The 24,799-nt window shown below is 43.3% G+C and overlaps 2 protein-coding genes across 3 annotated transcripts in view; both read right to left on the bottom strand.

Moving 5' to 3' along the window:
- zgc:136908 overlaps positions 1-24,799 on the bottom strand; it is a 43,384-nt gene that overhangs the window by 17,448 nt on the left and 1,137 nt on the right. The window contains exons 2-8 of one of the 2 annotated variants that reach the window (XM_029738875.1): positions 24,587-24,698; positions 12,528-12,700; positions 11,826-11,968; positions 10,551-10,681; positions 9,962-10,093; positions 9,499-9,601; positions 39-172 (exon numbers count right to left, since the gene is read on the bottom strand). In XM_029738875.1, coding sequence (XP_029594735.1) covers positions 39-172; positions 9,499-9,601; positions 9,962-10,093; positions 10,551-10,681; positions 11,826-11,968; positions 12,528-12,700; positions 24,587-24,698 — 928 coding nt within the window. Of the gene's footprint in view, positions 1-38; positions 173-9,498; positions 9,602-9,961; positions 10,094-10,550; positions 10,682-11,041; positions 11,048-11,825; positions 11,969-12,527; positions 12,701-24,586; positions 24,699-24,799 lie in introns of those variants that run through there. The other variant, XM_029738876.1, reaches the window with a different exon arrangement.
- On the bottom strand, positions 18,933-21,197 carry LOC115177880 (uncharacterized). The gene is made up of 2 exons (XM_029738877.1): positions 21,174-21,197; positions 18,933-20,928 (listed from the first exon to the last, which is right to left on the bottom strand). The coding sequence occupies exon 2, from the start codon at positions 20,660-20,662 to the stop codon at positions 19,079-19,081; it is 1,584 nt and encodes a 527-aa protein (XP_029594737.1). The 5' UTR covers positions 20,663-20,928; positions 21,174-21,197; the 3' UTR covers positions 18,933-19,078.

The following is a 24,799-nucleotide window of genomic DNA, read 5'->3' as shown; positions in this document are numbered from 1 at the left end:
TAGGAGTGATAGAATCCAGTCTTTCCCTCCCTCCTCACCTTCTCTCTCTTAGGAGCGATAGAATCCAGTTCATCTATGAAGATAATGGCGGGAGAGTTTTTCTCTGCCTCCTCGAAGGCTTTCCTCAGGTTGCTCTCTGACTCCCCGGCCATCTTACTCATGATCTCAGGACCTGGGGACACAATACAGCGTAACACACAGGAGACAGAGTAGACAGAATGAAAATAATCCCACGAACCAAAATGTGTTTTTCCTCCTACCGAACCGCAAGACTGGTAGAGGGAGTTAGAATACGTTATGACCTATGAATAGACTGGGAGAGGGAGTTAGAATACATTATGACCTATGAATAGACTGGGAGAGGGAGTTAGAATACGTTATGACCTATGAATAGACTGGTAGAGGGAGTTAGAATACATTATGACCTATGAATAGACTGGTAGAGGGAGTTAGAATACATTATGACCTATGAATAGACTGGGAGAGGGAGTTAGAATACATTATGACCTATGAATAGACTGGTAGAGGGAGTTAGAATACGTTATGACCTATGAATAGACTGGTAGAGGGAGTTAGAATACGTTATGACCTATGAATAGACTGGTAGAGGGAGTTAGAATACATTATGACCTATGAATAGACTGGTAGAGGGAGTTAGAATACATTATGACCTATGAATAGACTGGTAGAGGGAGTTAGAATACATTATGCCCTATGAATAGACTGGGAGAGTGAGTTAGAATACATTATGACCTATGAATAGACTGGTAGAGGGAGTTAGAATACGTTATGACCTATGAATAGACAGAGAGGGAGTTAGAATACGTTATGACCTATGAATAGACTGGTAGAGGGAGTTAGAATACATTATGACCTATGAATAGACTGGGAGAGGGAGTTAGAATACGTTATGACCTATGAATAGACTGGTAGAGGGAGTTAGAATACATTATGACCTATGAATAGACTGGTAGAGGGAGTTAGAATACATTATGACCTATGAATAGACTGGGAGAGTTAGAATACATTATGACCTATGAATAGACTGGTAGAGGGAGTTAGAATACATTATGACCTATGAATAGACTGGGAGAGGGAGTTAGAATACATTATGACCTATGAATAGACTGGTAGAGGGAGTTAGAATACATTATGACCTATGAATAGACTGGGAGAGGGAGTTAGAATACGTTATGACCTATGAATAGACTGGTAGAGGGAGTTAGAATACATTATGACCTATGAATAGACAGGTAGAGGGAGTTAGAATACGTTATGACCTATGAATAGACTGGTAGAGGGAGTTAGAATACATTATGACCTATGAATAGACTGGTAGAGGGAGTTAGAATACATTATGACCTATGAATAGACTGGGAGAGGGAGTTAGAATACATTATGACCTATGAATAGACTGGGAGAGGGAGTTAGAATACATTATGACCTATGAATAGACTGGTAGAGGGAGTTAGAATACGTTATGACCTATGAATAGACTGGGAGAGGGAGTTAGAATACGTTATGACCTATGAAAAGACTGGTAGAGGGAGTTAGAATACATTATGACCTATGAATAGACTGGGAGAGTGAGTTAGAATACATTATGACCTATGAATAGACTGGGAGAGGGAGTTAGAATACGTTATGACCTATGAATAGACTGGTAGAGGGAGTTAGAATACATTATGACCTATGAATAGACAGAGAGGGAGTTAGAATACGTTATGACCTATGAATAGACTGGGAGAGGGAGTTAGAATACGTTATAACCTATGAATAGACTGGTAGAGTTAGAATATGTTATGACCTATGAATAGACTGGGAGAGGGAGTTAGAATACATTATGACCTATGAATAGACTGGTAGAGGGAGTTAGAATACATTATGACCTATGAATAGACTGGGAGAGGGAGTTAGAATATGTTATGACCTATGAATAGACTGGTAGAGGGAGTTAGAATACGTTATGACCTATGAATAGACTGGTAGAGGGAGTTAGAATACATTATGACGTATGAATAGACAGAGAGGGAGTTAGAATACGTTATGACCTATGAATAGACTGGGAGAGTTAGAATACATTATGACCTATGAATAGACTGGTAGAGGGAGTTAGAATACATTATGACCTATGAATAGACTGGTAGAGGGAGTTAGAATACGTTATGACCTATGAATAGACTGGTAGAGGGAGTTAGAATACATTATGACCTATGAATAGACTGGGAGAGGGAGTTAGAATACATTATGACCTATGAATAGACTGGTAGAGGGAGTTAGAATACATTATGACCTATGAATAGACTGGTAGAGGGAGTTAGAATACATTATGACCTATGAATAGACTGGTAGAGGGAGTTAGAATACATTATGACCTATGAATAGACTGGTAGAGGGAGTTAGAATACATTATGACCTATGAATAGACAGAGAGGGAGTTAGAATACATTATGACCTATGAATAGACTGGGAGAGTTAGAATACATTATGACCTATGAATAGACTGGTAGAGGGAGTTAGAATACATTATGACCTATGAATAGACTGGTAGAGGGAGTTAGAATACATTATGACCTATGAATAGACTGGTAGAGGGAGTTAGAATACATTATGACGTATGAATAGACAGAGAGGGAGTTAGAATACGTTATAACCTATGAATAGACTGGTAGAGGGAGTTAGAATACATTATGACCTATGAAAAGACTGGGAGAGTTAGAATACATTATGACCTATGAATAGACAGAGAGGGAGTTAGAATACGTTATGACCTATGAATAGACTGGTAGAGGGAGTTAGAATACATTATGACCTATGAATAGACTGGTAGAGTTAGAATACATTATGACCTATGAATAGACTGGTAGAGGGAGTTAGAATACATTATGACCTATGAATAGACTGGTAGAGGGAGTTAGAATACATTATGACCTATGAATAGACTGGTAGAGGGAGTTAGAATACATTATGACCTATGAATAGACTGGTAGAGGGAGTTAGAATACATTATGACCTATGAATAGACTGGTAGAGGGAGTTAGAATACATTATGACCTATGAATAGACTGGTAGAGGGAGTTAGAATACATTATGACCTATGAATAGACTGGTAGAGGGAGTTAGAATACATTATGACCTATGAATAGACTGGGAGAGGGAGTTAGAATACGTTATGACCTATGAATAGACTGGTAGAGGGAGTTAGAATACATTATGACCTATGAATAGACTGGTAGAGGGAGTTAGAATACGTTATGACCTATGAATAGACTGGGAGAGGGAGTTAGAATACGTTATGACCTATGAATAGACTGGTAGAGGGAGTTAGAATACGTTATGACCTATGAATAGACTGGTAGAGGGAGTTAGAATACATTATGACCTATGAATAGACTGGGAGAGTTAGAATATGTTATGACCTATGAATAGACTGGTAGAGGGAGTTAGAATACATTATGACCTATGAATAGACAGGTAGAGGGAGTTAGAATACATTATGACCTATGAATAGACTGGTAGAGGGAGTTAGAATACGTTATGACCTATGAATAGACTGGGAGAGGGAGTTAGAATACGTTATGACCTATGAATAGACTGGTAGAGGGAGTTAGAATACATTATGACCTATGAATAGACAGAGAGGGAGTTAGAATACATTATGACCTATGAATAGACAGAGAGGGAGTTAGAATACGTTATGACCTATGAATAGACTGGTAGAGGGAGTTAGAATACATTATGACCTATGAATAGACTGGGAGAGTTAGAATACATTATGACCTATGAATAGACTGGTAGAGGGAGTTAGAATACGTTATGACCTATGAATAGACTGGTAGAGGGAGTTAGAATACATTATGACCTATGAATAGACAGAGAGGGAGTTAGAATACATTATGACCTATGAATAGACTGGGAGAGGGAGTTAGAATACGTTATGACCTATGAATAGACAGAGAGGGAGTTAGAATACGTTATGACCTATGAATAGACTGGGAGAGGGAGTTAGAATACATTATGACCTATGAATAGACTGGGAGAGTTAGAATACATTATGACCTATGAATAGACAGAGAGGGAGTTAGAATACATTATGACCTATGAATAGACTGGGAGAGGGAGTTAGAATACGTTATGACCTATGAATAGACAGAGAGGGAGTTAGAATACGTTATGACCTATGAATAGACTGGTAGAGGGAGTTAGAATACGTTATGACCTATGAATAGACTGGTAGAGGGAGTTAGAATACATTATGACCTATGAATAGACTGGTAGAGGGAGTTAGAATACATTATGACCTATGAATAGACTGGGAGAGGGAGTTAGAATACATTATGACCTATGAACAGACTGGTAGAGGGAGTTAGAATACGTTATGACCTATGAATAGACTGGTAGAGGGAGTTAGAATACGTTATGACCTATGAATAGACTGGTAGAGGGAGTTAGAATACATTATGACCTATGAATAGACAGGTAGAGGGAGTTAGAATACATTATGACCTATGAATAGACAGGTAGAGGGAGTTAGAATACGTTATGACCTATGAATAGACTGGTAGAGGGAGTTAGAATACATTATGACCTATGAATAGACTGGTAGAGGGAGTTAGAATACATTATGACCTATGAATAGACTGGTAGAGGGAGTTAGAATACGTTATGACCTATGAATAGACAGAGAGAGTTAGAATACATTATGACCTATGAATAGACTGGGAGAGGGAGTTAGAATACGTTATGACCTATGAATAGACTGGTAGAGGGAGTTAGAATACATTATGACCTATGAATAGACAGGTAGAGGGAGTTAGAATACGTTATGACCTATGAATAGACTGGTAGAGGGAGTTAGAATACATTATGACCTATGAATAGACTGGTAGAGGGAGTTAGAATACGTTATGACCTATGAATAGACTGGTATAGGGAGTTATAATACGTTATGACCTATGAATAGACTGGGAGAGGGAGTTAGAATACATTATGACCTATGAATAGACTGGGAGAGGGAGTTAGAATACATTATGACCTATGAATAGACTGGGAGAGGGAGTTAGAATACGTTATGACCTATGAATAGACTGGTAGAGGGAGTTAGAATACGTTATGACCTATGAATAGACTGGGAGAGTTAGAATACGTTATGACCTATGAATAGACTGGGAGAGGGAGTTAGAATATGTTATGACCTATGAATAGACTGGTAGAGGGAGTTAGAATACGTTATGACCTATGAATAGACTGGTAGAGGGAGTTAGAATACGTTATGACCTATGAATAGACTGGGAGAGTTAGAATATGTTATGACCTATGAATAGACTGGTAGAGGGAGTTAGAATACATTATGACCTATGAATAGACTGGTAGAGGGAGTTAGAATACATTATGACCTATGAATAGACTGGGAGAGGGAGTTAGAATACGTTATGACCTATGAATAGACTGGTAGAGGGAGTTAGAATACATTATGACGTATGAATAGACAGAGAGGGAGTTAGAATACGTTATAACCTATGAATAGACTGGGAGAGGGAGTTAGAATACATTATGACTTATGAATAGACTGGGAGAGGGAGTTAGAATACATTATGACCTATGAATAGACTGGTAGAGGGAGTTAGAATACATTATGACCTATGAATAGACTGGGAGAGGGAGTTAGAATACATTATGACCTATGAATAGACTGGTAGAGGGAGTTAGAATACGTTATGACCTATGAATAGACTGGTAGAGGGAGTTAGAATACATTATGACCTATGAATAGACTGGGAGAGGGAGTTAGAATACATTATGACCTATGAATAGACTGGGAGAGGGAGTTAGAATACGTTATGACCTATGAATAGACTGGGAGAGGGAGTTAGAATACATTATGACCTATGAATAGACAGAGAGGGAGTTAGAATACGTTATGACCTATGAATAGACTGGTAGAGGGAGTTAGAATACATTATGACCTATGAATAGACTGGGAGAGTTAGAATACATTATGACCTATGAATAGACTGGGAGAGGGAGTTAGAATACATTATGACCTATGAATAGACTGGTAGAGGGAGTTAGAATACGTTATGACCTATGAATAGACTGGGAGAGGGAGTTAGAATACATTATGACCTATGAATAGACAGAGAGGGAGTTAGAATACGTTATGACCTATGAATAGACTGGTAGAGGGAGTTAGAATACATTATGACCTATGAATAGACTGGGAGAGTTAGAATACATTATGACCTATGAATAGACTGGGAGAGGGAGTTAGAATACATTATGACCTATGAATAGACTGGGAGAGGGAGTTAGAATACGTTATGACCTATGAATAGACTGGTAGAGGGAGTTAGAATACATTATAACCTATGAATAGACTGGTAGAGGGAGTTAGAATACATTATGACCTATGAATAGACTGGTAGAGGGAGTTAGAATACGTTATGACCTATGAATAGACTGGTAGAGGGAGTTAGAATACGTTATGACCTATGAATAGACAGAGAGGGAGTTAGAATACATTATGACCTATGAATAGACTGGTAGAGGGAGTTAGAATACGTTATGACCTATGAATAGACTGGGAGAGGGAGTTAGAATACATTATGACCTATGAATAGACTGGTAGAGGGAGTTAGAATACGTTATGACCTATGAATAGACAGAGAGGGAGTTAGAATACATTATGACCTATGAATAGACTGGTAGAGGGAGTTAGAATACGTTTTGACCTATGAATAGACTGGTAGAGGGAGTTAGAATACATTATGACCTATGAATAGACTGGGAGAGGGAGTTAGAATACGTTATGACCTATGAATAGACTGGTAGAGGGAGTTAGAATACGTTATGACCTATGAATAGACTGGTAGAGGGAGTTAGAATACATTATGACCTATGAATAGACTGGGAGAGTTAGAATACATTATGACCTATGAATAGACTGGTAGAGTTAGAATACATTATGACCTATGAATAGACAGAGAGGGAGTTAGAATACATTATGACCTATGAATAGACTGGTAGAGGGAGTTAGAATACATTATGACCTATGAATAGACTGGTAGAGGGAGTTAGAATACATTATGACCTATGAATAGACTGGTAGAGGGAGTTAGAATACGTTATGACCTATGAATAGACTGGTAGAGGGAGTTAGAATACGTTATGACCTATGAATAGACTGGTAGAGGGAGTTAGAATACATTATGACCTATGAATAGACTGGGAGAGTTAGAATACATTATGACCTATGAATAGACTGGTAGAGTTAGAATACATTATGACCTATGAATAGACAGAGAGGGAGTTAGAATACATTATGACCTATGAATAGACTGGTAGAGTTAGAATACATTATGACCTATGAATAGACTGGTAGAGGGAGTTAGAATACATTATGACCTATGAATAGACTGGTAGAGGGAGTTAGAATACATTATGACCTATGAATAGACTGGTAGAGGGAGTTAGAATACATTATGACCTATGAATAGACTGGTAGAGGGAGTTAGAATACATTATGACCTATGAATAGACTGGTAGAGGGAGTTAGAATACGTTATGACCTATGAATAGACTGGTAGAGGGAGTTAGAATACATTATGACCTATGAATAGACTGGTAGAGGGAGTTAGAATACATTATGACCTATGAATAGACTGGTAGAGGGAGTTAGAATACATTATGACCTATGAATAGACTGGTAGAGGGAGTTAGAATACGTTATGACCTATGAATAGACAGAGAGGGAGTTAGAATACGTCATAACCTATGAATAGACTGGGAGAGTTAGAATACGTTATGACCTATGAATAGACTGGTAGAGGGAGTTAGAATACGTTATGACCTATGAATAGACAGAGAGGGAGTTAGAATACATTATGACCTATGAATAGACTGGTAGAGGGAGTTAGAATACATTATGACCTATGAATAGACTGGGAGAGGGAGTTAGAATACGTTATGACCTATGAATAGACTGGTAGAGGGAGTTAGAATACATTATGACCTATGAATAGACTGGTAGAGGGAGTTAGAATACATTATGACCTATGAATAGACTGGTAGAGGGAGTTAGAATACGTTATGACCTATGAATAGACAGAGAGGGAGTTAGAATACGTTATGACCTATGAATAGACTGGTAGAGGGAGTTAGAATACATTATGACCTATGAATAGACAGAGAGGGAGTTAGAATACATTATGACCTATGAATAGACAGAGAGGGAGTTAGAATACATTATGACCTATGAATAGACTGGTAGAGGGAGTTAGAATACATTATGACCTATGAATAGACTGGGAGAGGGAGTTAGAATACGTTATGACCTATGAATAGACTGGTAGAGGGAGTTAGAATACATTATGACCTATGAATAGACTGGTAGAGGGAGTTAGAATACATTATGACCTATGAATAGACTGGTAGAGGGAGTTAGAATACATTATGACCTATGAATAGACAGAGAGGGAGTTAGAATACGTTATGACCTATGAATAGACTGGTAGAGGGAGTTAGAATACATTATGACCTATGAATAGACTGGTAGAGGGAGTTAGAATACATTATGACCTATGAATAGACTGGTAGAGGGAGTTAGAATACATTATGACCTATGAATAGACTGGTAGAGGGAGTTAGAATACATTATGACCTATGAATAGACTGGTAGAGGGAGTTAGAATACATTATGACCTATGAATAGACTGGTAGAGGGAGTTAGAATACGTTATGACCTATGAATAGACAGAGAGGGAGTTAGAATACGTTATGACCTATGAATAGACTGGTAGAGGGAGTTAGAATACATTATGACCTATGAATAGACAGAGAGGGAGTTAGAATACATTATGACCTATGAATAGGTGTATGGGGTTGGTTTGGGATTGGGGTAAACTGGGGGGACTGGAATGGCCGTAACACACAGGAAATACATGACCGGATGCCCCTCATCGCTAATAAAGGAGAAGAAGGCTCCAGTATTGTTAGGTTGGGGGTTAGATGGGTTAGAGGTTCGAGTTCAGGGTTAGAGGTCAGGGGTTAGAGGGTTTAGGAGGTCAGGGGTTAGAGGGTTTAGGAGGTCAGGGGTTAGAGGGTTTAGGAGGTCAGGGGTTATAGGTCAAGAGTTAGAGGGTTTAGGAGGTCAGTAGTTAAAGGTCAGGGGTTAGAGGTCAAGGGTTAGAGGGTTTAGGAGGTCAGGAGTTAGAGGTCAGGGGTTAGAGGGTTTAGGAGGTCAGGAGTTAGAGGTCAAGGGTTAGAGGGTTTAGGAGGTCAGGGGTTAGAGGGTTTAGGAGGTCAGGGGTTATAGGTCAAGGGTTAGAGGGTTTAGGAGGTCAGTAGTTAGAGGTCAGGGGTTAGAGGTCAAGGGTTAGAGGGTTTAGGAGGTCAGGAGTTAGAGGTCAGGGGTTAGAGGGTTTAGGAGGTCAGGAGTTAGAGGTCAGCGGTTAGAGGGTTTAGGAGGTCAGGGTTAGAGGTTAGAGGTCAGAGTCTCACCATTGATGAGGAAGAAGAATGCTCCAGTCTCGTTGGCGACGGCCCGGGCAACCAGTGTCTTCCCTGTACCTGGAGGTCCATACAGCAGAATACCCCTGGGAGGCTAGGGAGGGAGGAGGAGGGGAGAGGAAGAAGGAGAAGGACTTAACAAGTCAGTTAAGAACAAATTCTTATTTTAAAATGACATCCTACCCCGGCCAAACCCAGACGGTGCTGAACCAATTATGCGCCGCCCTATGGGACTCCATATCACGGCCGGTTGTGATACAGCCTGGATTTGAACCAGGGTGTCTGTAGTGACACCTCTAGCACTTAGATGCAGTGCTTTAGACCGCTGCGCCACTCGGGAGCTTTGAAATGGGATGGGTGGATGGACGGACAAACAAACGGACAGACGGACAGATGGAGGGATGGACGGATAGATAGAGGTATAAATAGAGGGATGGATGGATAGATAGATCACCTTGACTCCTATAGCCTTGAAGAGTCCAGGATGTCTGAGGGGAAGCTCCACCATTTCTTTGATTTGAGCTAACTGTTTACGACAACCTCCAATGTCATCATAGCCTACGTCATTCAGACTCTCCTCCTCGTCCTATCAGGGGCAGGGGGAAGACAATATGAGACTCTCACAGGTCCAACATGCTGTCAATCATTCAGACTTTCCTCCTCGACCCATCAGGGGCAGGGGGAGGGGCAAGGAAAGACAATATGAGACCCTCACAGGTACAACATGCTGTCAATCATTCAGTCAGACTTTCAGCTTGGGAAATGTTAGCAAAATTTTAGAGCAGGATTGTCAAACTCAATTCCTGTAAGACTTGTGTCTGTGCCTGTAGGTTTTCTGTCCTCCCTTGTACTTGATCCCTTGTGCTTGTAATGAATTAGTTAGGATCTTTCATCACCTGGTTGTCTAGGTCTTAACTGGACACAAGTTGAGAGAAGACAACAAAACCAGCCGACACTGGTCCCTCCATGGAATGAGTTGGACTCCCCTGTTGTAGAGTTTGTTTTGGCCCAATTCAATAAAAAGTGTGATTTTACACAGAGACCTCTCTGTTGATTGGCTGTCCCTCGCAGTGGATGACGGTATCCGGGGCGACAATGCAGTGGGGGGCGGGGTCTGTCTCCACCACCTTGAACTCCACTGCCCGCATGCCCCCTCGCACAAGGAAGATGTCGCCTAGCAACACAACAATGCTGACAGTTACTCAACAACCAACAACTAAACAGCTTCTTACAAATAGTGAACTTGTAGTAGAATTAAGGTGTCGTGTCAAGTTATTATCAGCTGTAGGACTACATGTCGTGTTACCAGTTTATAGAATGTCAGAAATGTTAGAAAAAGTTATAACCACTTGATGGAATGTCAGAAGTTTTATAATAAGTTATATGTTATATAAACAATTCATAGACAAAGGTTATGAGTACCTCTGTGTAAGGGCCAGTAGGGTCGGTCTACCTTTTTGTTCAACAGTTATGAGTACCTCTGTGTAAGGGCCAGTAGGGTCGGTCTACCTTTTTGTACAACAGTTATGAGTACCTCTGTGTAAGGGCCAGTAGGGTCGGTCTACCTTTTTGTACAACAGTTATGAGTACCTCTGTGTAAGGGCCAGTAGGGTCGGTCTACCTTTTTGTACAACAGTTATGAGTACCTCTGTGTAAGGGCCAGTAGGGTCGGTCTACCTTTTTGTACAACAGTTATGAGTACCTCTGTGTAAGGGCCAGTAGGGTCGGTCTACCTTTTTGTACAACAGTTATGAGTACCTCTGTGTAAGGGCCAGTAGGGTCGGTCTACCTTTTTGTACAACAGTTATGAGTACCTCTGTGTAAGGGCCAGTAGGGTCGGTCTACCTTTTTGTACAACAGTTATGAGTACCTCTGTGTAAGGGCCAGTAGGGTCGGTCTACCTTTTTGTACAACAGTTATGAGTACCTCTGTGTAAGGGCCAGTAGGGTCGGTCTACCTTTTTGTACAACAGTTATGAGTACCTCTGTGTAAGGGCCAGTAGGGTCGGTCTACCTTTTTGTACAACAGTTATGAGTACCTCTGTGTAAGGGCCAGTAGGGTCGGTCTACCTTTTTGTACAACAGTTATGAGTACCTCTGTGTAAGGGCCAGTAGGGTCGGTCTACCTTTTTGTACAACAGTTATGAGTACCTCTGTGTAAGGGCCAGTAGGGTCGGTCTACCTTTTTGTTCAACAGTTATGAGTACCTCTGTGTAAGGGCCAGTAGGGTCGGTCTACCTTTTTGTTCAACAGTTATGAGTACCTCTGTGTAAGGGCCAGTAGGGTCGGTCTACCTTTTTGTTCAACAGTTATGAGTACCTCTGTGTAAGGGCCGATAGGCTTCCAAGAAATATGGTTTCAGGAAGACGTCAAACAGGTTTCCCGTTAACCCTTCAATGGTGTCATCTATCGGCAGGACATGGATACGCACGCCGTACTTCACATCTGGGCATGCATGGACACTAGACGCACACACACACACACACACACACACACACACACACACACACACACACACACACACACAGAGAGATGCAGAGAATCTTAATTGAAAGTGCTTTTTAGGCCAAAAATAGGCTCAATTTGTGACTGACTAAAATGTAAATGTAATCTGGTTCAGAGTAATCAGAGATTTTACTTTTTAGTCATTTAGCAAACGCTCTTAACCAGAGTGACTTCCAGGAGAAATCAGGGTTAAGCGCCTTCCTGAAGGGCACATCAACATTCAATGTGATTTTTTTAGACAGATTTTTCACCTAGTCGTCTCGGGGATTCGGACCAGCGACCTGTCGGTTAAAAGCCAATCGCTCTTAACTGCTAGGCTACCTACCTGCATCCATATAGAGTTAGCACACAGGCATTTCCCAAATTTCCCAGAAATCCTGGTTAGAACCTTTCTGGAATCCTCCGACCAGGATGGCTGGAAAATCGGGGAATTTTGGGAAAACTTACCGGAATTGTATATCTCTAATCAGAAGTCTACCTGATGACATCACACAGGTGATCAGTAAAGTAGCCTACCTGATGACATCACCGAGGCGTACCCTCAGGTTGTTGCGTGTGACGCGGTTCATGCGGACGCGTTCGTCTGGACAGGTGTCGTCTGTCAACACGATACACACCGTCTCACGGCGCTTCCTCCCCCGCAGGACCACCGTGTCGCCACGGAACAACTGCAGCTCCTCTGTCTTCGCCTGGGAGACACAGGAAGTAATACACACGCTCGAGACTGGAGACACAGGAAGTAATACACACGCTCGAGACTGGAGACACAGGAAGTAATACACACGCTCGAGACTGGAGACACAGGAAGTAATACACACGCTTGAGACTGGAGACACAGGAAGTAATACACACGCTCGCGACTGGAGACACAGGAAGTAATACACACGCTCGAGACTGGAGACACAGGAAGTAATACACACGCTCGAGACTGGAGACACAGGAAGTAATACACACGCTCGAGACTGGAGACACAGGAAGTAATACACACACTCGAGACTGGAGACACAGGAAGTAATACACACACTCGAGACTGGAGGTACAGTGCCTTGACTTACACTTTGTTGTGTTACAGCCTGAATTCAAAATGGATTAAATTGCTTTTTTTTCCTCACCCATCTACACACAATACCCCATTATGACAAAAAAAGGTGAAATGTTTGCACATTTATTGAAAATTAAATACAGAAATATCTAATTTTCTGAAGTATTCACACCCCTGAGTCAATACTTTGTAGAAGCACCTTTGGCAGCGATTACAGATGTGAGTCTTTCGGGGTGAGTCTCTAAGAGCTTTGCACACCTGGATTGTGCAACATTTGCACATTATTCTTTTCAAAATTCTTCAAGCTCTGTCAAATTGGTTGTTGATCATTGCTAGACCAAAACCAAAACCATTGTCAGGTCTTGCCATATATTTTCAATGATATTTAAATCAAAATTGTAACTCTGCCACTCTTGGTAAGCAACTACAGTGTACATTTGGCCTTGTGTTTTAGGTTATTGTCCTGCTGAAAGGTGAATTAATGTCCCAGTGTCTGGTGGAAAGCAGGCTGAATCAGGTTTTCCTCTAGGATTTTGCCTGTGCTTTGCTACATTCCATTTCTTTTTATCCTGAAAAATTCCCTAGTCCTTAATGATTACAAGCACACCCATAACATGATGCAGTCACTGTTACGCCCCTGAAAAAGGGGAGAAATAATCACGAGAGTGATACGGTTTTGTTTCCTCAATGAGAACTTTTACTGTAATCAGGAAAAGACCGCGATTTCCCCGCGAACTTGGGTGGAGACCAGAGCAATCGATCTCAGGCTCATGGATTAAAGAGCATTTAGTAGATCACAGATTAACACTTTTCCCCTTCAATTAGGCACCACAAAATAAAGTAATCAATATAACGTTTACACATTCCTTTTACAATTCTTACCTTTTGTACACTTGATGGATTTTAACTTTTTAACATAATTATATGAATGTTATCCATCTCTATCAACTAATACAGAATGCATGATCTTTTTAACCTGAGATGTTTTAAGATCCTCACATACTATGAACTTACTAATACTTTTTAATGTATAACAGGCTATGAGTATTTCCTTTAACCTGTCACACTCTCCCCGACAAAATAAATGTTGTCCCAACATTACCAACATTGTCTTCTTCAACAGTCTGTATGCACTGGACCTAGGAAATCCTCTTCTGTAAGGTAGTACTTGAGCAGAGGTCAAGGGTCACAGTTCAAATATAACTAACAAGTTATTTTCACAGTCCATATCTGTTGACCAGCTGTATAAACAGTCCAAAGCAGTCTTTTCTCATACTATTGATCAACAGTCCATCACTTTTAATGATCTATATGCATAGTCTGCAAATTGTCTCTTGTGACAGTCTGAAATCAGTCAGTAGTCCATGGTCAAACATGTCAACTCTGTAGCCTCATGTTTGCTGAAGCCCATACATGTAAGGTGGCTGAAAGTAACATTGCTGTAGTGATGGCAGCCATGGAACCATTCCTGGTGCAGAGTAGACAGGGAACAACTGTGGCTGGATACTGTAGCAGGAAGGGATACCAAGATGATCATAGGTGATACGTCTTGGAGGGTGTCTCTCTCTTTGTGGCAGCTGGTAGGCTGGTTCCTCAGGTTCAGCAGCAGCAGTTAATGAAGGAAAGGCACTTGGTGGACGATCATCAGGCAAATTTTCAGCAGGCAAGTTCATCTCCTCAGCAGGCCGGTCTTTAACTGTTGTTGTCTCCTCCAGCCGCTTTTCAACCAGAGGCTGTGCTGCTAGCGTATCAGGGACTGGCACTGCAACTGTCTGTTTCACTGGCGGGGGCCTGTGTTCCCACTCTCTCGCTGGTTCAGCATTCCTCCCCTCAGGTACTGTAGATGTGGGAACCTGTAGCGGCTCATGATGAATGTCATATTCATCCACGCTGTCTTCATCAGAATCTAGAGGCTCTGATTCAGGCTGATGTCTCCTTTTTTTCTGACTTTTGTCATCTTTGGTCATTTCTGGTTGCGTCTCAAAAGGTAAGTGGTCACAGGACATGAGCAGGTTTCTGTGCAGGACCCTGGAGCGTCCCCTACCCTTTTCTGGTCTCAATTCATAAATCGGCAGGTCTGAACCCATTTGTCTCACTACTGTGTGAATTGTATCTTCCCAATAGTTACAGAGTTTTCCTGGTCCTCCTCTTGGTGTCAGGTTTTTAATCAGAACTCGCTCGCCAGGCTGTAGCACTGAACTCCTAACTTTAGTGTCATAGTACTTCTTACTTCTTTCAGCGGCTTTCTGAGCATTTTCATTTGCAATGGCGTATGCTTCTTCCATCCCTCGTTTCCAGTTCTCCACGTAGTCTCGCTGGTTACTGGAACCTGTCTCTGTGCACAATCCAAAGAGCATATCAACTGGAAGACTGGGTGATCTCCCAAACAGAAGATAAAATGGTGAATAGCCAGTCACTTCGCAACGGGTGCAGTTATAGGCATAAACCAGTTTGTTCAGAGACTCCTTCCAGTTTGACTTTTGTGTCTCAGTTAGTGTCTTTAACATTTGCAACACTGTTCTGTTCATGCGTTCCACTTGACCGTTCCCCATCGGGTGATAAGGTGTTGTTCTGGACCCCGCCATGCCACTGAGTTTCTTTAACTGATGGAACAACTGATTTTCAAATTCTCTTCCTTGGTCATGGTGGATGCGGGACAGGAACCCGAACTTCAGGGCAAAGTCATTGAAGATGAGATTTGCAGCAGTTTTACCTGACTTTGATGTGGTGGCGTAGGCTTGGGTGAAACGTGTAAAATGATCAACAATCACGAGGATGTACTCATATCCCCCTTTGCATCTGTCGAGATGAAGGAAGTCTATACATACCAGTTCAAATGGCTGTGTCGTCACAATGTTTGTCAGAGGAGCTCTTGTTTCATGGGCTGGCTTTTTCTGCTTGACACAGCAACAAGTTTTAGTCACATAGTGCTCGATGTCAGCTTGCATATATGGCCAGAAGAAGCGGTCACGTACTAGTGATACAGTGCGATCAGTACCTTGGTGTCCCATGTTATTGTGCAACTCTTCCATCACTTTACCTTTGTACTGCTCTGGTAGAACTAACTGCTTGCGGGCTGTAGTGATTCTGTACAGAATGCCATCACTGTCTATTGTCAATTTGTCCCAATCCCTGAATAGGCATTTTGTCTTTGGACTGCATTCCTTTTGCTCTTTAACTGGCGGTTTGGAACCAGACAGTTTGAAATTGAGCACAGGACGGATGACTGGATCAGATTCTTGTGCTTCTCTTATCCCATCTTTTGGGATCGAGCTGATTGTTGCAGTGGTTGTCTCACCTTCAGCTGATACTGACATAGATGCAGCTGAAAGTGACCAAGGTACAACAGCCTCTTTCTGTACCTCAACTGCTTGTATCGTGGCGGCAATGGTGTCTGGCGGAAGATCCTCAGAACATTCTTCCATCAGTGACTCTACATCCAGTGGCATCCTTGACAAAGCATCGGCATCACCGTTCTCTCTGCCTGGCCTGTACTTTATTGTAAAGTGGAAATCAGCCAATTCTGCAACCCACCTGGAAGTGGTTGCGTTCAGTTTTGCAGTAGACAGAATGTAGCTGAGCGGGTTGTTATCGCTGTATACAGTGAAGGTCGGAGCATAGTACAAATAATCATGGAACTTATCAGTGATTGCCCATTTCAGAGCTAGAAATTCTAGCTTGCCCGAGTGGTAGTGATAGTTCTTCTCAGCTGCTGTTAAGGTTCGAGAGCCATAAGCAATGACCCTAAGCTTCCCATCTTGCTTTTGATACAGAACTGCTCCCAAGCCTTGGTGTGACGCATCAGTGTGTACAACAAATGGCTGAGTGAAATCAGGGAAACCTAAGACTGGTGGGTGAAGCAAACACTCAATCAGCTGTTCAAGTGCCTGTTGATGCTGGTCAGTCCACAAGATTGGCTTGTTTGAGGGCACCACATGACTTGCTTTCTTTGTTTTTGTTTTCCGTGGGTGGTGAGGTAATTTCTCTGAATCTGCTTTCAGGAGGTCATACAGGCAGCTGGCCCTCCTAGAAAAGTCTTTGATGTACTGTCTGTAGTAAGTGAGCAAACCAAGCATTTTTCTGAGCTGGCCCACAGTCTCTGGTCTGATTTCTTTCAATGCTCTTACTGCTTCAAAATCGGCTGGGTCAACTCGGCTGCCCTCTGCAGACACAATTCTTCCCAAATAACGGACCTGGGGTTTAAAGAGATCACACTTACTTGGTTTGAGTTTAATGCCATACTCTCTGAGACGCTGCAAAACTTTTCGCACATCATTCACATGGCTGTCGAATGTTTTACTGAAAACTAGCGTGTCATCCAGATAAGGAATGCAGATGTTATCCCGGAGCCCTTCCAAACACTCCTCCATACACCGCTGAAAAGCTGCAGGAGCGTTCATGAGGCCGAATGGCATACGTATCCACTCATAGAGTCCCCATGGGGTCACAAATGCTGTCAGTGGTCTGCTTTCTTCAGAGATGAACCCCTGGTGATACGCTTTTCCCTGGTCTAAAAGGGAGAACCAGGAATTACCACCTAAACTGTCCATGACGTCTTGGACCCGAGGGATGGGCTGGCGGTCGGGATGTGTCTTTCTGTTCAGGTCTCTGTAATCTATACACAACCGGAGGGTCCCGTCCTTCTTCCGAACGCACACGACAGGTGAAGAATATGAAGAGTTTGACTTCCTAACCCAGCCCTGGGCTATGAGGTCATAAAGGTAACCCTTCATCTCCTGATACAGTGGCCTGGGCACTGACATGTATGTGCGCTTGACTGGTTCAGAGTCCTTTAGAGAAATAGTCATTTTCAATCGTTCAATGCAGCCAATGTCATTGTCTGATCTGGAGAAGGAGTGGCACTCTTCTCTAAGCATTTGCCTAACAACTTCTCTCTGCTCTTCGGTGAGGTGATTTAAACCTACTGGTGGATCCCACTGTTCAGTAGCAGTACATGGGGTTCGAACGCTGGTGTGATTCACTGTGGCTGGGGTGACAGTTTTTTCAAAGACCTGGGCAGGTAACACAGTCATAATGGTTTGTACTGTACCGATTATTGTGCGTCCTAGCAGGGCAATGTTGTGGTCAGTGGGGTTAGAGACATCAAGCATGATAACTGGAAAAACACCTTTCCTGACTCTGACTAGTGTGTCAAAGAACTCAAGGTCGTCTGGCCACTGCGGGTTCAGGTCTGGCTGGAAAAGCATTGTCATGTCCTCTTTGAAAGGCTGGGAAGCTACGCGGCACTCAATCTGAATGCTACTGTGTTTTGGTACAGCAACCTTCTCCTTCTTGGTTTTCACTGCATATTCATCTGTCTGTTTTGCGCTAACAGCCTGTATAAAAGCTCTCACCTTGTTTCTTTTGAGGCTTGGGAAAGCTGTTTTTACTGTACTGTATCGTTTAGTCTTTTCGGTCATTGTCAGGATGTGCTCGATAACATTGAAACCTATGATGGGATGAGATAGGTGACAGCCTTTCATTACCAGCACTGGGATGATCAGTTCCTTGGTTTGGTCAGTTTCAGAGGCTAGCCGAAAGGTTGTTTCAATCCATCCCAGGTACGGCATTTCAGTCCCATTTGCTGCAGTCAACCTTAGATCATCAGGTGAGTCCAGGATTTCTGAAACATCTCTCAGCCTTGCGTTTGGGAGAGATTCCTCTTTCCATCGTTCATCAATGACCGATACCTGAGAGCCTGTGTCCCATAGAGCTTGGAGGTGGTGGCGATTCAGGTGACACTCAATAAGGCACTGTCTGCCGACTAGCGAGGTGACCTTACGGGGGTGGCAACCTTGAGCTAGGGATGGTAAAGAGTGGGCATTTTCCTCTGTGCAGGAAAACCTTTCACTTGTAGAGTCAATTTTCAGGTGAGTGCATTTTTCCCTATGTTTAGTCCAATGTTGGTTTTGACATACTTTGGAACAGTACAGTGTCTCTTTACATGATGAACATTGTTTCAGGTTCTCAAATGAATCTTCTCTGGCACAATTTGCACATTTCTGGGACTTTTTGGTAGCTACGGTTAACACTCGTCCCTCAGCGGTAACCCTTCCCCATTTAAAGGGGCCTCTCTTGATGGTCTGACTCCCCGGATTTTACATCCAGCTTGAAAATGTTCTCCACTCCCACATCGGAAGCAGTGTGTGCAGCGTGCATCTGTTCTGGCCCGCTGGCAGACAAAACACCTCCTTGGAGCTTGAGCAGAGCGGTTGGTATACAGGTTAGGTGCATATTGCTGCTGCGCAGGGTCAGGTGCTTGGGGCTGACTGTAGTTGCTGTAATACTGCTGCTGGGAAACAGGTGGCTGGGGGTCCCTATCTGGCCTCCTAACTGGAGGTGGGGCATAGGCACAAGGCGGTGACTGAAACATAGGCTGCTGTAATGTCTCCTTAATCTGAGCAATCTCTGCACTGAGACCTTTTAGAGAAGCTACACCTGTCTTAAGTTCAGCTAACTCTGTTAACAGTTCTGCGGGTATCTTAGCTTTGGCTTCCTTCACAGGACACTTTGCAGATGGCGTATCTTCTAACTGGACTACACTTACCATTGTAGCAGGCTGTGGGGCATTAAACCGCTTTTTGTTTCGTCTTTCTATCTCATTAGCACAAGCAATGTTAAGCTTCTCTAGCAAAACCTCATCTGATGTTTCGCTATCTAGCAGGAGAGGCTGCATGTCTATCCTGATACTGTCACTCTGGAGACCTGTAAGGACTGTGTGTAAACACATGCGCTGGACTAGAGCAGGGTCATACTTAAGCCCTGATTCTGACTCCTGGGATGCAAACAGTACTTTCTGCCTCAAATCTAAGACGCGCATCAGGAAGCTTTGAGGGGTCTCCTTGCTATGCTGTGCTTCTGAAGCTAGCTGTTTGTAAAGCTCTGTTGCACTCTTCTCTTGGAAGTGGGAATGCAGGATACATCTAAGTGTGGGAAGAGTTAGCTGGGGTTTACCTTCCAAGAAGCTGCGTAGCTGTGAGCCTGGAGAAATAGCCCTGACTACTGCGTCTACTATTTCTACCTCAGGATAGCCTCTGTTAAGTCCATTCTCGATCTGATGGGCAAGGCTGGAAAAAATCAGTTTATCTTTCTGGCCCGGTTCACCTATCTGACCAGAAATTTTAAACTCTTTGCGCCAGTATGAGCTGGGCTGTGCACTGGGTGAGAGCGGCACGCTCACCTGAAGATTAGCATGGGGTTGGGGCTGACGCAGAGAATCACTGGCTTTGGCTGCAGTAATCTGCTCAGTTCCCACCCCTTGTTGTGGGGTTGCAGTTCTCAGTTCCTCTATTCTGGGATGTGTTCCGGCTGTTTCAATATCATGGTCAGTTTGCCCTGTTTTGTTATCTATGCCACTGATCATCTCTGTCATTTTGTCTTTAAGTAGCAACAATTCCGACATGCCGCCATCTTCTAACTCTGCAGCTTCCTCTCTTTCAAGGAACCTCATAATGTGAGTCATCAATGATATGCGGGATTTGTCTTGAACATCTCTTCTCTGTTCGCCTGAGATGTCAAGGAAATCACATATCTCTAGTAACTTGTCTTTAGTCAGGGTGCGCAATTCTCCTACTACCTCTTCCTGTAGTTCTTCCAAGGCGGTCGTCATGTTGACAGAACAGGAGGAACTTTTACTGTGCAGGAGATGACTCTGAATTAGATGGTCCTTACTGTCTCTGATGGTCGATCAATGGCCTCAGCTGACACGTACTTAACCACCAACTTTCAGCTCTCCTCGAACAGCAACACTTTCCTCACTGCAGCCTGCCTGAGTTGTTATGTGGAGATTTAGCTGGCTCGGAATTCAGCGACCAGGATGTGGAAACTGGACATCTGAGCAGCAATCTCAGCGGAGCCTCCAAAAATGTTACGCCCCTGAAAAAGGGGAGAAATAATCACGAGAGTGATACGGTATTGTTTCCTCAATGAGAACTTTTACTGTAATCAGGAAAAGACCGCGATTTCCCCGCGAACTTGGGTGGAGACCAGAGCAATCGATCTCAGGCTCATGGATTAAAGAGCATTTAGTAGGTCACAGATTAACACTTTTCCCCTTCAATTAGGCACCACAAAATAAAGTAATCAATATAACGTTTACACATTCCTTTAACAATTCTTACCTTTTGTACACTTGATGGATTTTAACTTTTTAACACAATTATATGAATGTTATCCATCTCTATCAACTAATACAGAATGCATGATCTTTTTAACCTTAGATGTTTTAAGATCCTCACATACTATGAACTTACTAATACTTTTTAATGTATAACAGGCTATGAGTATTTCCTTTAACCTGTCACATCACCACTATGCTTGAAAATATGGAGAGTGGTACTCAGTGATGTGTTGTGTAACATAACACTTTGTATTCAGGACAAAAAGTGAATTGCTTTGCCACATATTTTGCAGTATTACTTCAGTGCTTTGTTGCAAACAGGATGCATGTTTTAGAATCTTTTTTATTCTGTACAGGCTTGCTTCTTTTGACTCTGTCAATTATATTAGTATTGTGGAGTAACTAATGTTGTTGATCCATCCTCAGTTATCTCCTATCACAGCCATTAAACTCTAACTGTTTTAAAGTTACCATTGGCCTCATGGTGAAAAACCCTGAGCGGTTTCCTTCCTCTCCGGCAACGGAGTTAGGAAGGAATCCTGCATCTTTGTAGTGACTGGCTGTATTGATACACCATCCAAACTGTAATTAATAACTTCACCATGCTCAAAGGGACTTTCAATGTTGGATTTTTGAAATGCTTACCCATTTACCAATATGTGCTCTTCTTTGAAAGGCATTGGAAAACCTCCCTGGACTTTGTGGTTGATTCTGTGTTTGAAATTCACTGCTCGACTGAGGGACCTTACAGATAATAGTATGTGTGGGGTGAGGTAGTCATTCAAAAATCATGTTAAGTCCATGTAACTTATTGAGTGAGTTGTTAAGCACATTTTTACTCCTGAACTTATTTAGGCTTGCCATAACAAAGGGGTTAAATACATATTGACTCAAGATATTTCAGCTTTCAACACACACACCTGAGACTGGCAACACACACACCTGAGACTGGCAACACACACACACACCTGAGACTGGCAACACACACACCTGAGACTGGCAACACACACACCTGAGACTGTTAACACACACACCTGAGACTGTTAACACACACACCTGAGACTGGTAACTCACACACCCGAGACTGTTAACACACACACCTGAGACTGTTAACACACACACCTGAGACTGTTAACACACACACCTGAAACTGGTAACACACACACCTGAGACTGGCAACACACACACCTGAGACTGTTAACACACACACCTGAGATTGGCAACACACACACCTGAGACTGGCAACACACACACCTGAGACTGGTAACACACACACCTGAGACTGGTAACACACACACCTGAGACTGGCAACACACACACCTGAGACTGGCAACACACACACCTGAGACTGGTAACACACACACCTGAGACTGGCAACACACACACCCTGAGACTGGCAACACACACACCTGAGACTGGCAACACACACACCTGAGACTGGCAACACACACACCTGAGACTGGCAACACACACACCTGAGACTGGTAACACACACACCTGAGACTGGTAACACACACACCTGAGACTGGCAACACACACACCTGAGACTGGCAACACACACACCTGAGACTGGTAACTCACACACCTGAGACTGGTAACACACACACCTGAGACTGGCAACACACACACCTGAGACTGGCAACACACACACCTGAGACTGGTAACTTACACACCTGAGACTGGCAACACACACACCTGAGACTGGTAACACACACACCTGAGACTGGTAACACACACACCTGGGACTGGTAACTCACACACCTGAGACTGTTAACACACACACCTGAGACTGTTAACACACACACCTGAGACTGGCAACACACACACCTGAGACTGGCAACACACACACCTGAGACTGGCAACACACACACACCTGAGACTGGAAACACACACACCTGAGACTGGCAACACACACACCTGAGACTGGCAACACACACACCTGAGACTGTTAACACACACACCTGAGACTGTTAACACACACACCTGAGACTGGTAACACACACACCTGAGATTGGCAACACACACACCTGAGACTGGCAACACACACACCTGAGACTGGTAACACACACACCTGAGACTGGTAACACACACACCTGAGACTGGCAACACACACACCTGAGACTGGCAACACACACACCTGAGACTGGCAACACACACACCTGAGACTGGCAACACACACACCTGAGACTGGCAACACACACACCTGAGACTGGCAACACACACACCTGAGACTGGTAACACACACACCTGAGACTGGTAACACACACACCTGAGACTGGTAACACACACACCTGAGACTGGCAACACACACACCTGAGACTGGCAACACACACACCTGAGACTGGCAACACACACACCTGAGACTGGTAACACACACACCTGAGACTGGCAACACACACACCTGAGACTGGTAACACACACACACCTGAGACTGGTAACACACACACCTGAGACTGGTAACACACACACCTGAGACTGGTAACTCACACACCTGAGACTGGCAACACACACACCTGAGACTGGTAACTCACACACCTGAGACTGGTAACTCACACACCTGAGACTGGCAACACACACCTGAGACTGGCAACACACACACCTGAGACTGGTAACTCACACACCTGAGACTGGTATTACACACTGAGACTGGTATTACACACACCTGAGACTGGTAACACACACACCTGAGACTGGTAACACACACACCTGAGACTGGTAACTCACACACCTGAGACTGTTAACACACACACCTGAGACTGGTAACACACACACCTGAGACTGGCAACACACACACCTGAGACTGGCAACACACACACCTGAGACTGGTAACACACACACCTGAGACTGGTAACACACACACCTGAGACTGGTAACTCACACACCTGAGACTGGTAACTCACACACCTGAGACTGGTAACTCACACACCTGAGACTGGTAACACACACACACACCTGAGACTGGCAACACACACACCTGAGACTGGTAACACACACACCTGAGACTGGTAACACACACACCTGAGACTGGTAACACACACACCTGAGACTGGCAACACACACACCTGAGACTGGTAACACACACACCTGAGACTGGCAACACACACACCTGAGACTGGCAACACACACACCTGAGACTGGTAACACACACACCTGAGACTGGCAACACACACACCTGAGACTGGTAACACACACACACCTGAGACTGGTAACACACACACCTGAGACTGGTAACACACACACCTGAGACTGGTAACTCACACACCTGAGACTGGCAACACACACACCTGAGACTGGTAACTCACACACCTGAGACTGGTAACTCACACACCTGAGACTGGCAACACACACCTGAGACTGGCAACACACACACCTGAGACTGGTAACACACACACCTGAGACTGGCAACACACACACCTGTGAGAGGCTGACGATGCTGTTGTCTTCATTGTGGGCTTCATCCACCACCAGTCTGTTGGGTCTGTGTTTCTGTTTCAGGATAGCAGTGGAGAAATCCTCCCCCTTAGGACTGCCAACACACATACAGTTACACACATACACACACAGAATCACACACACACACAGAATCACACACACACAGAGAATCACACACACACACAGAGAATCACA

Source organism: Salmo trutta, chromosome 38 (assembly GCF_901001165.1).
Source record: "Salmo trutta chromosome 38, fSalTru1.1, whole genome shotgun sequence".
In the NCBI taxonomy this organism is placed as follows: Eukaryota; Metazoa; Chordata; class Actinopteri; order Salmoniformes; family Salmonidae; genus Salmo; species Salmo trutta.
This window is presented reverse-complemented; position numbering and strand designations above follow the sequence as displayed.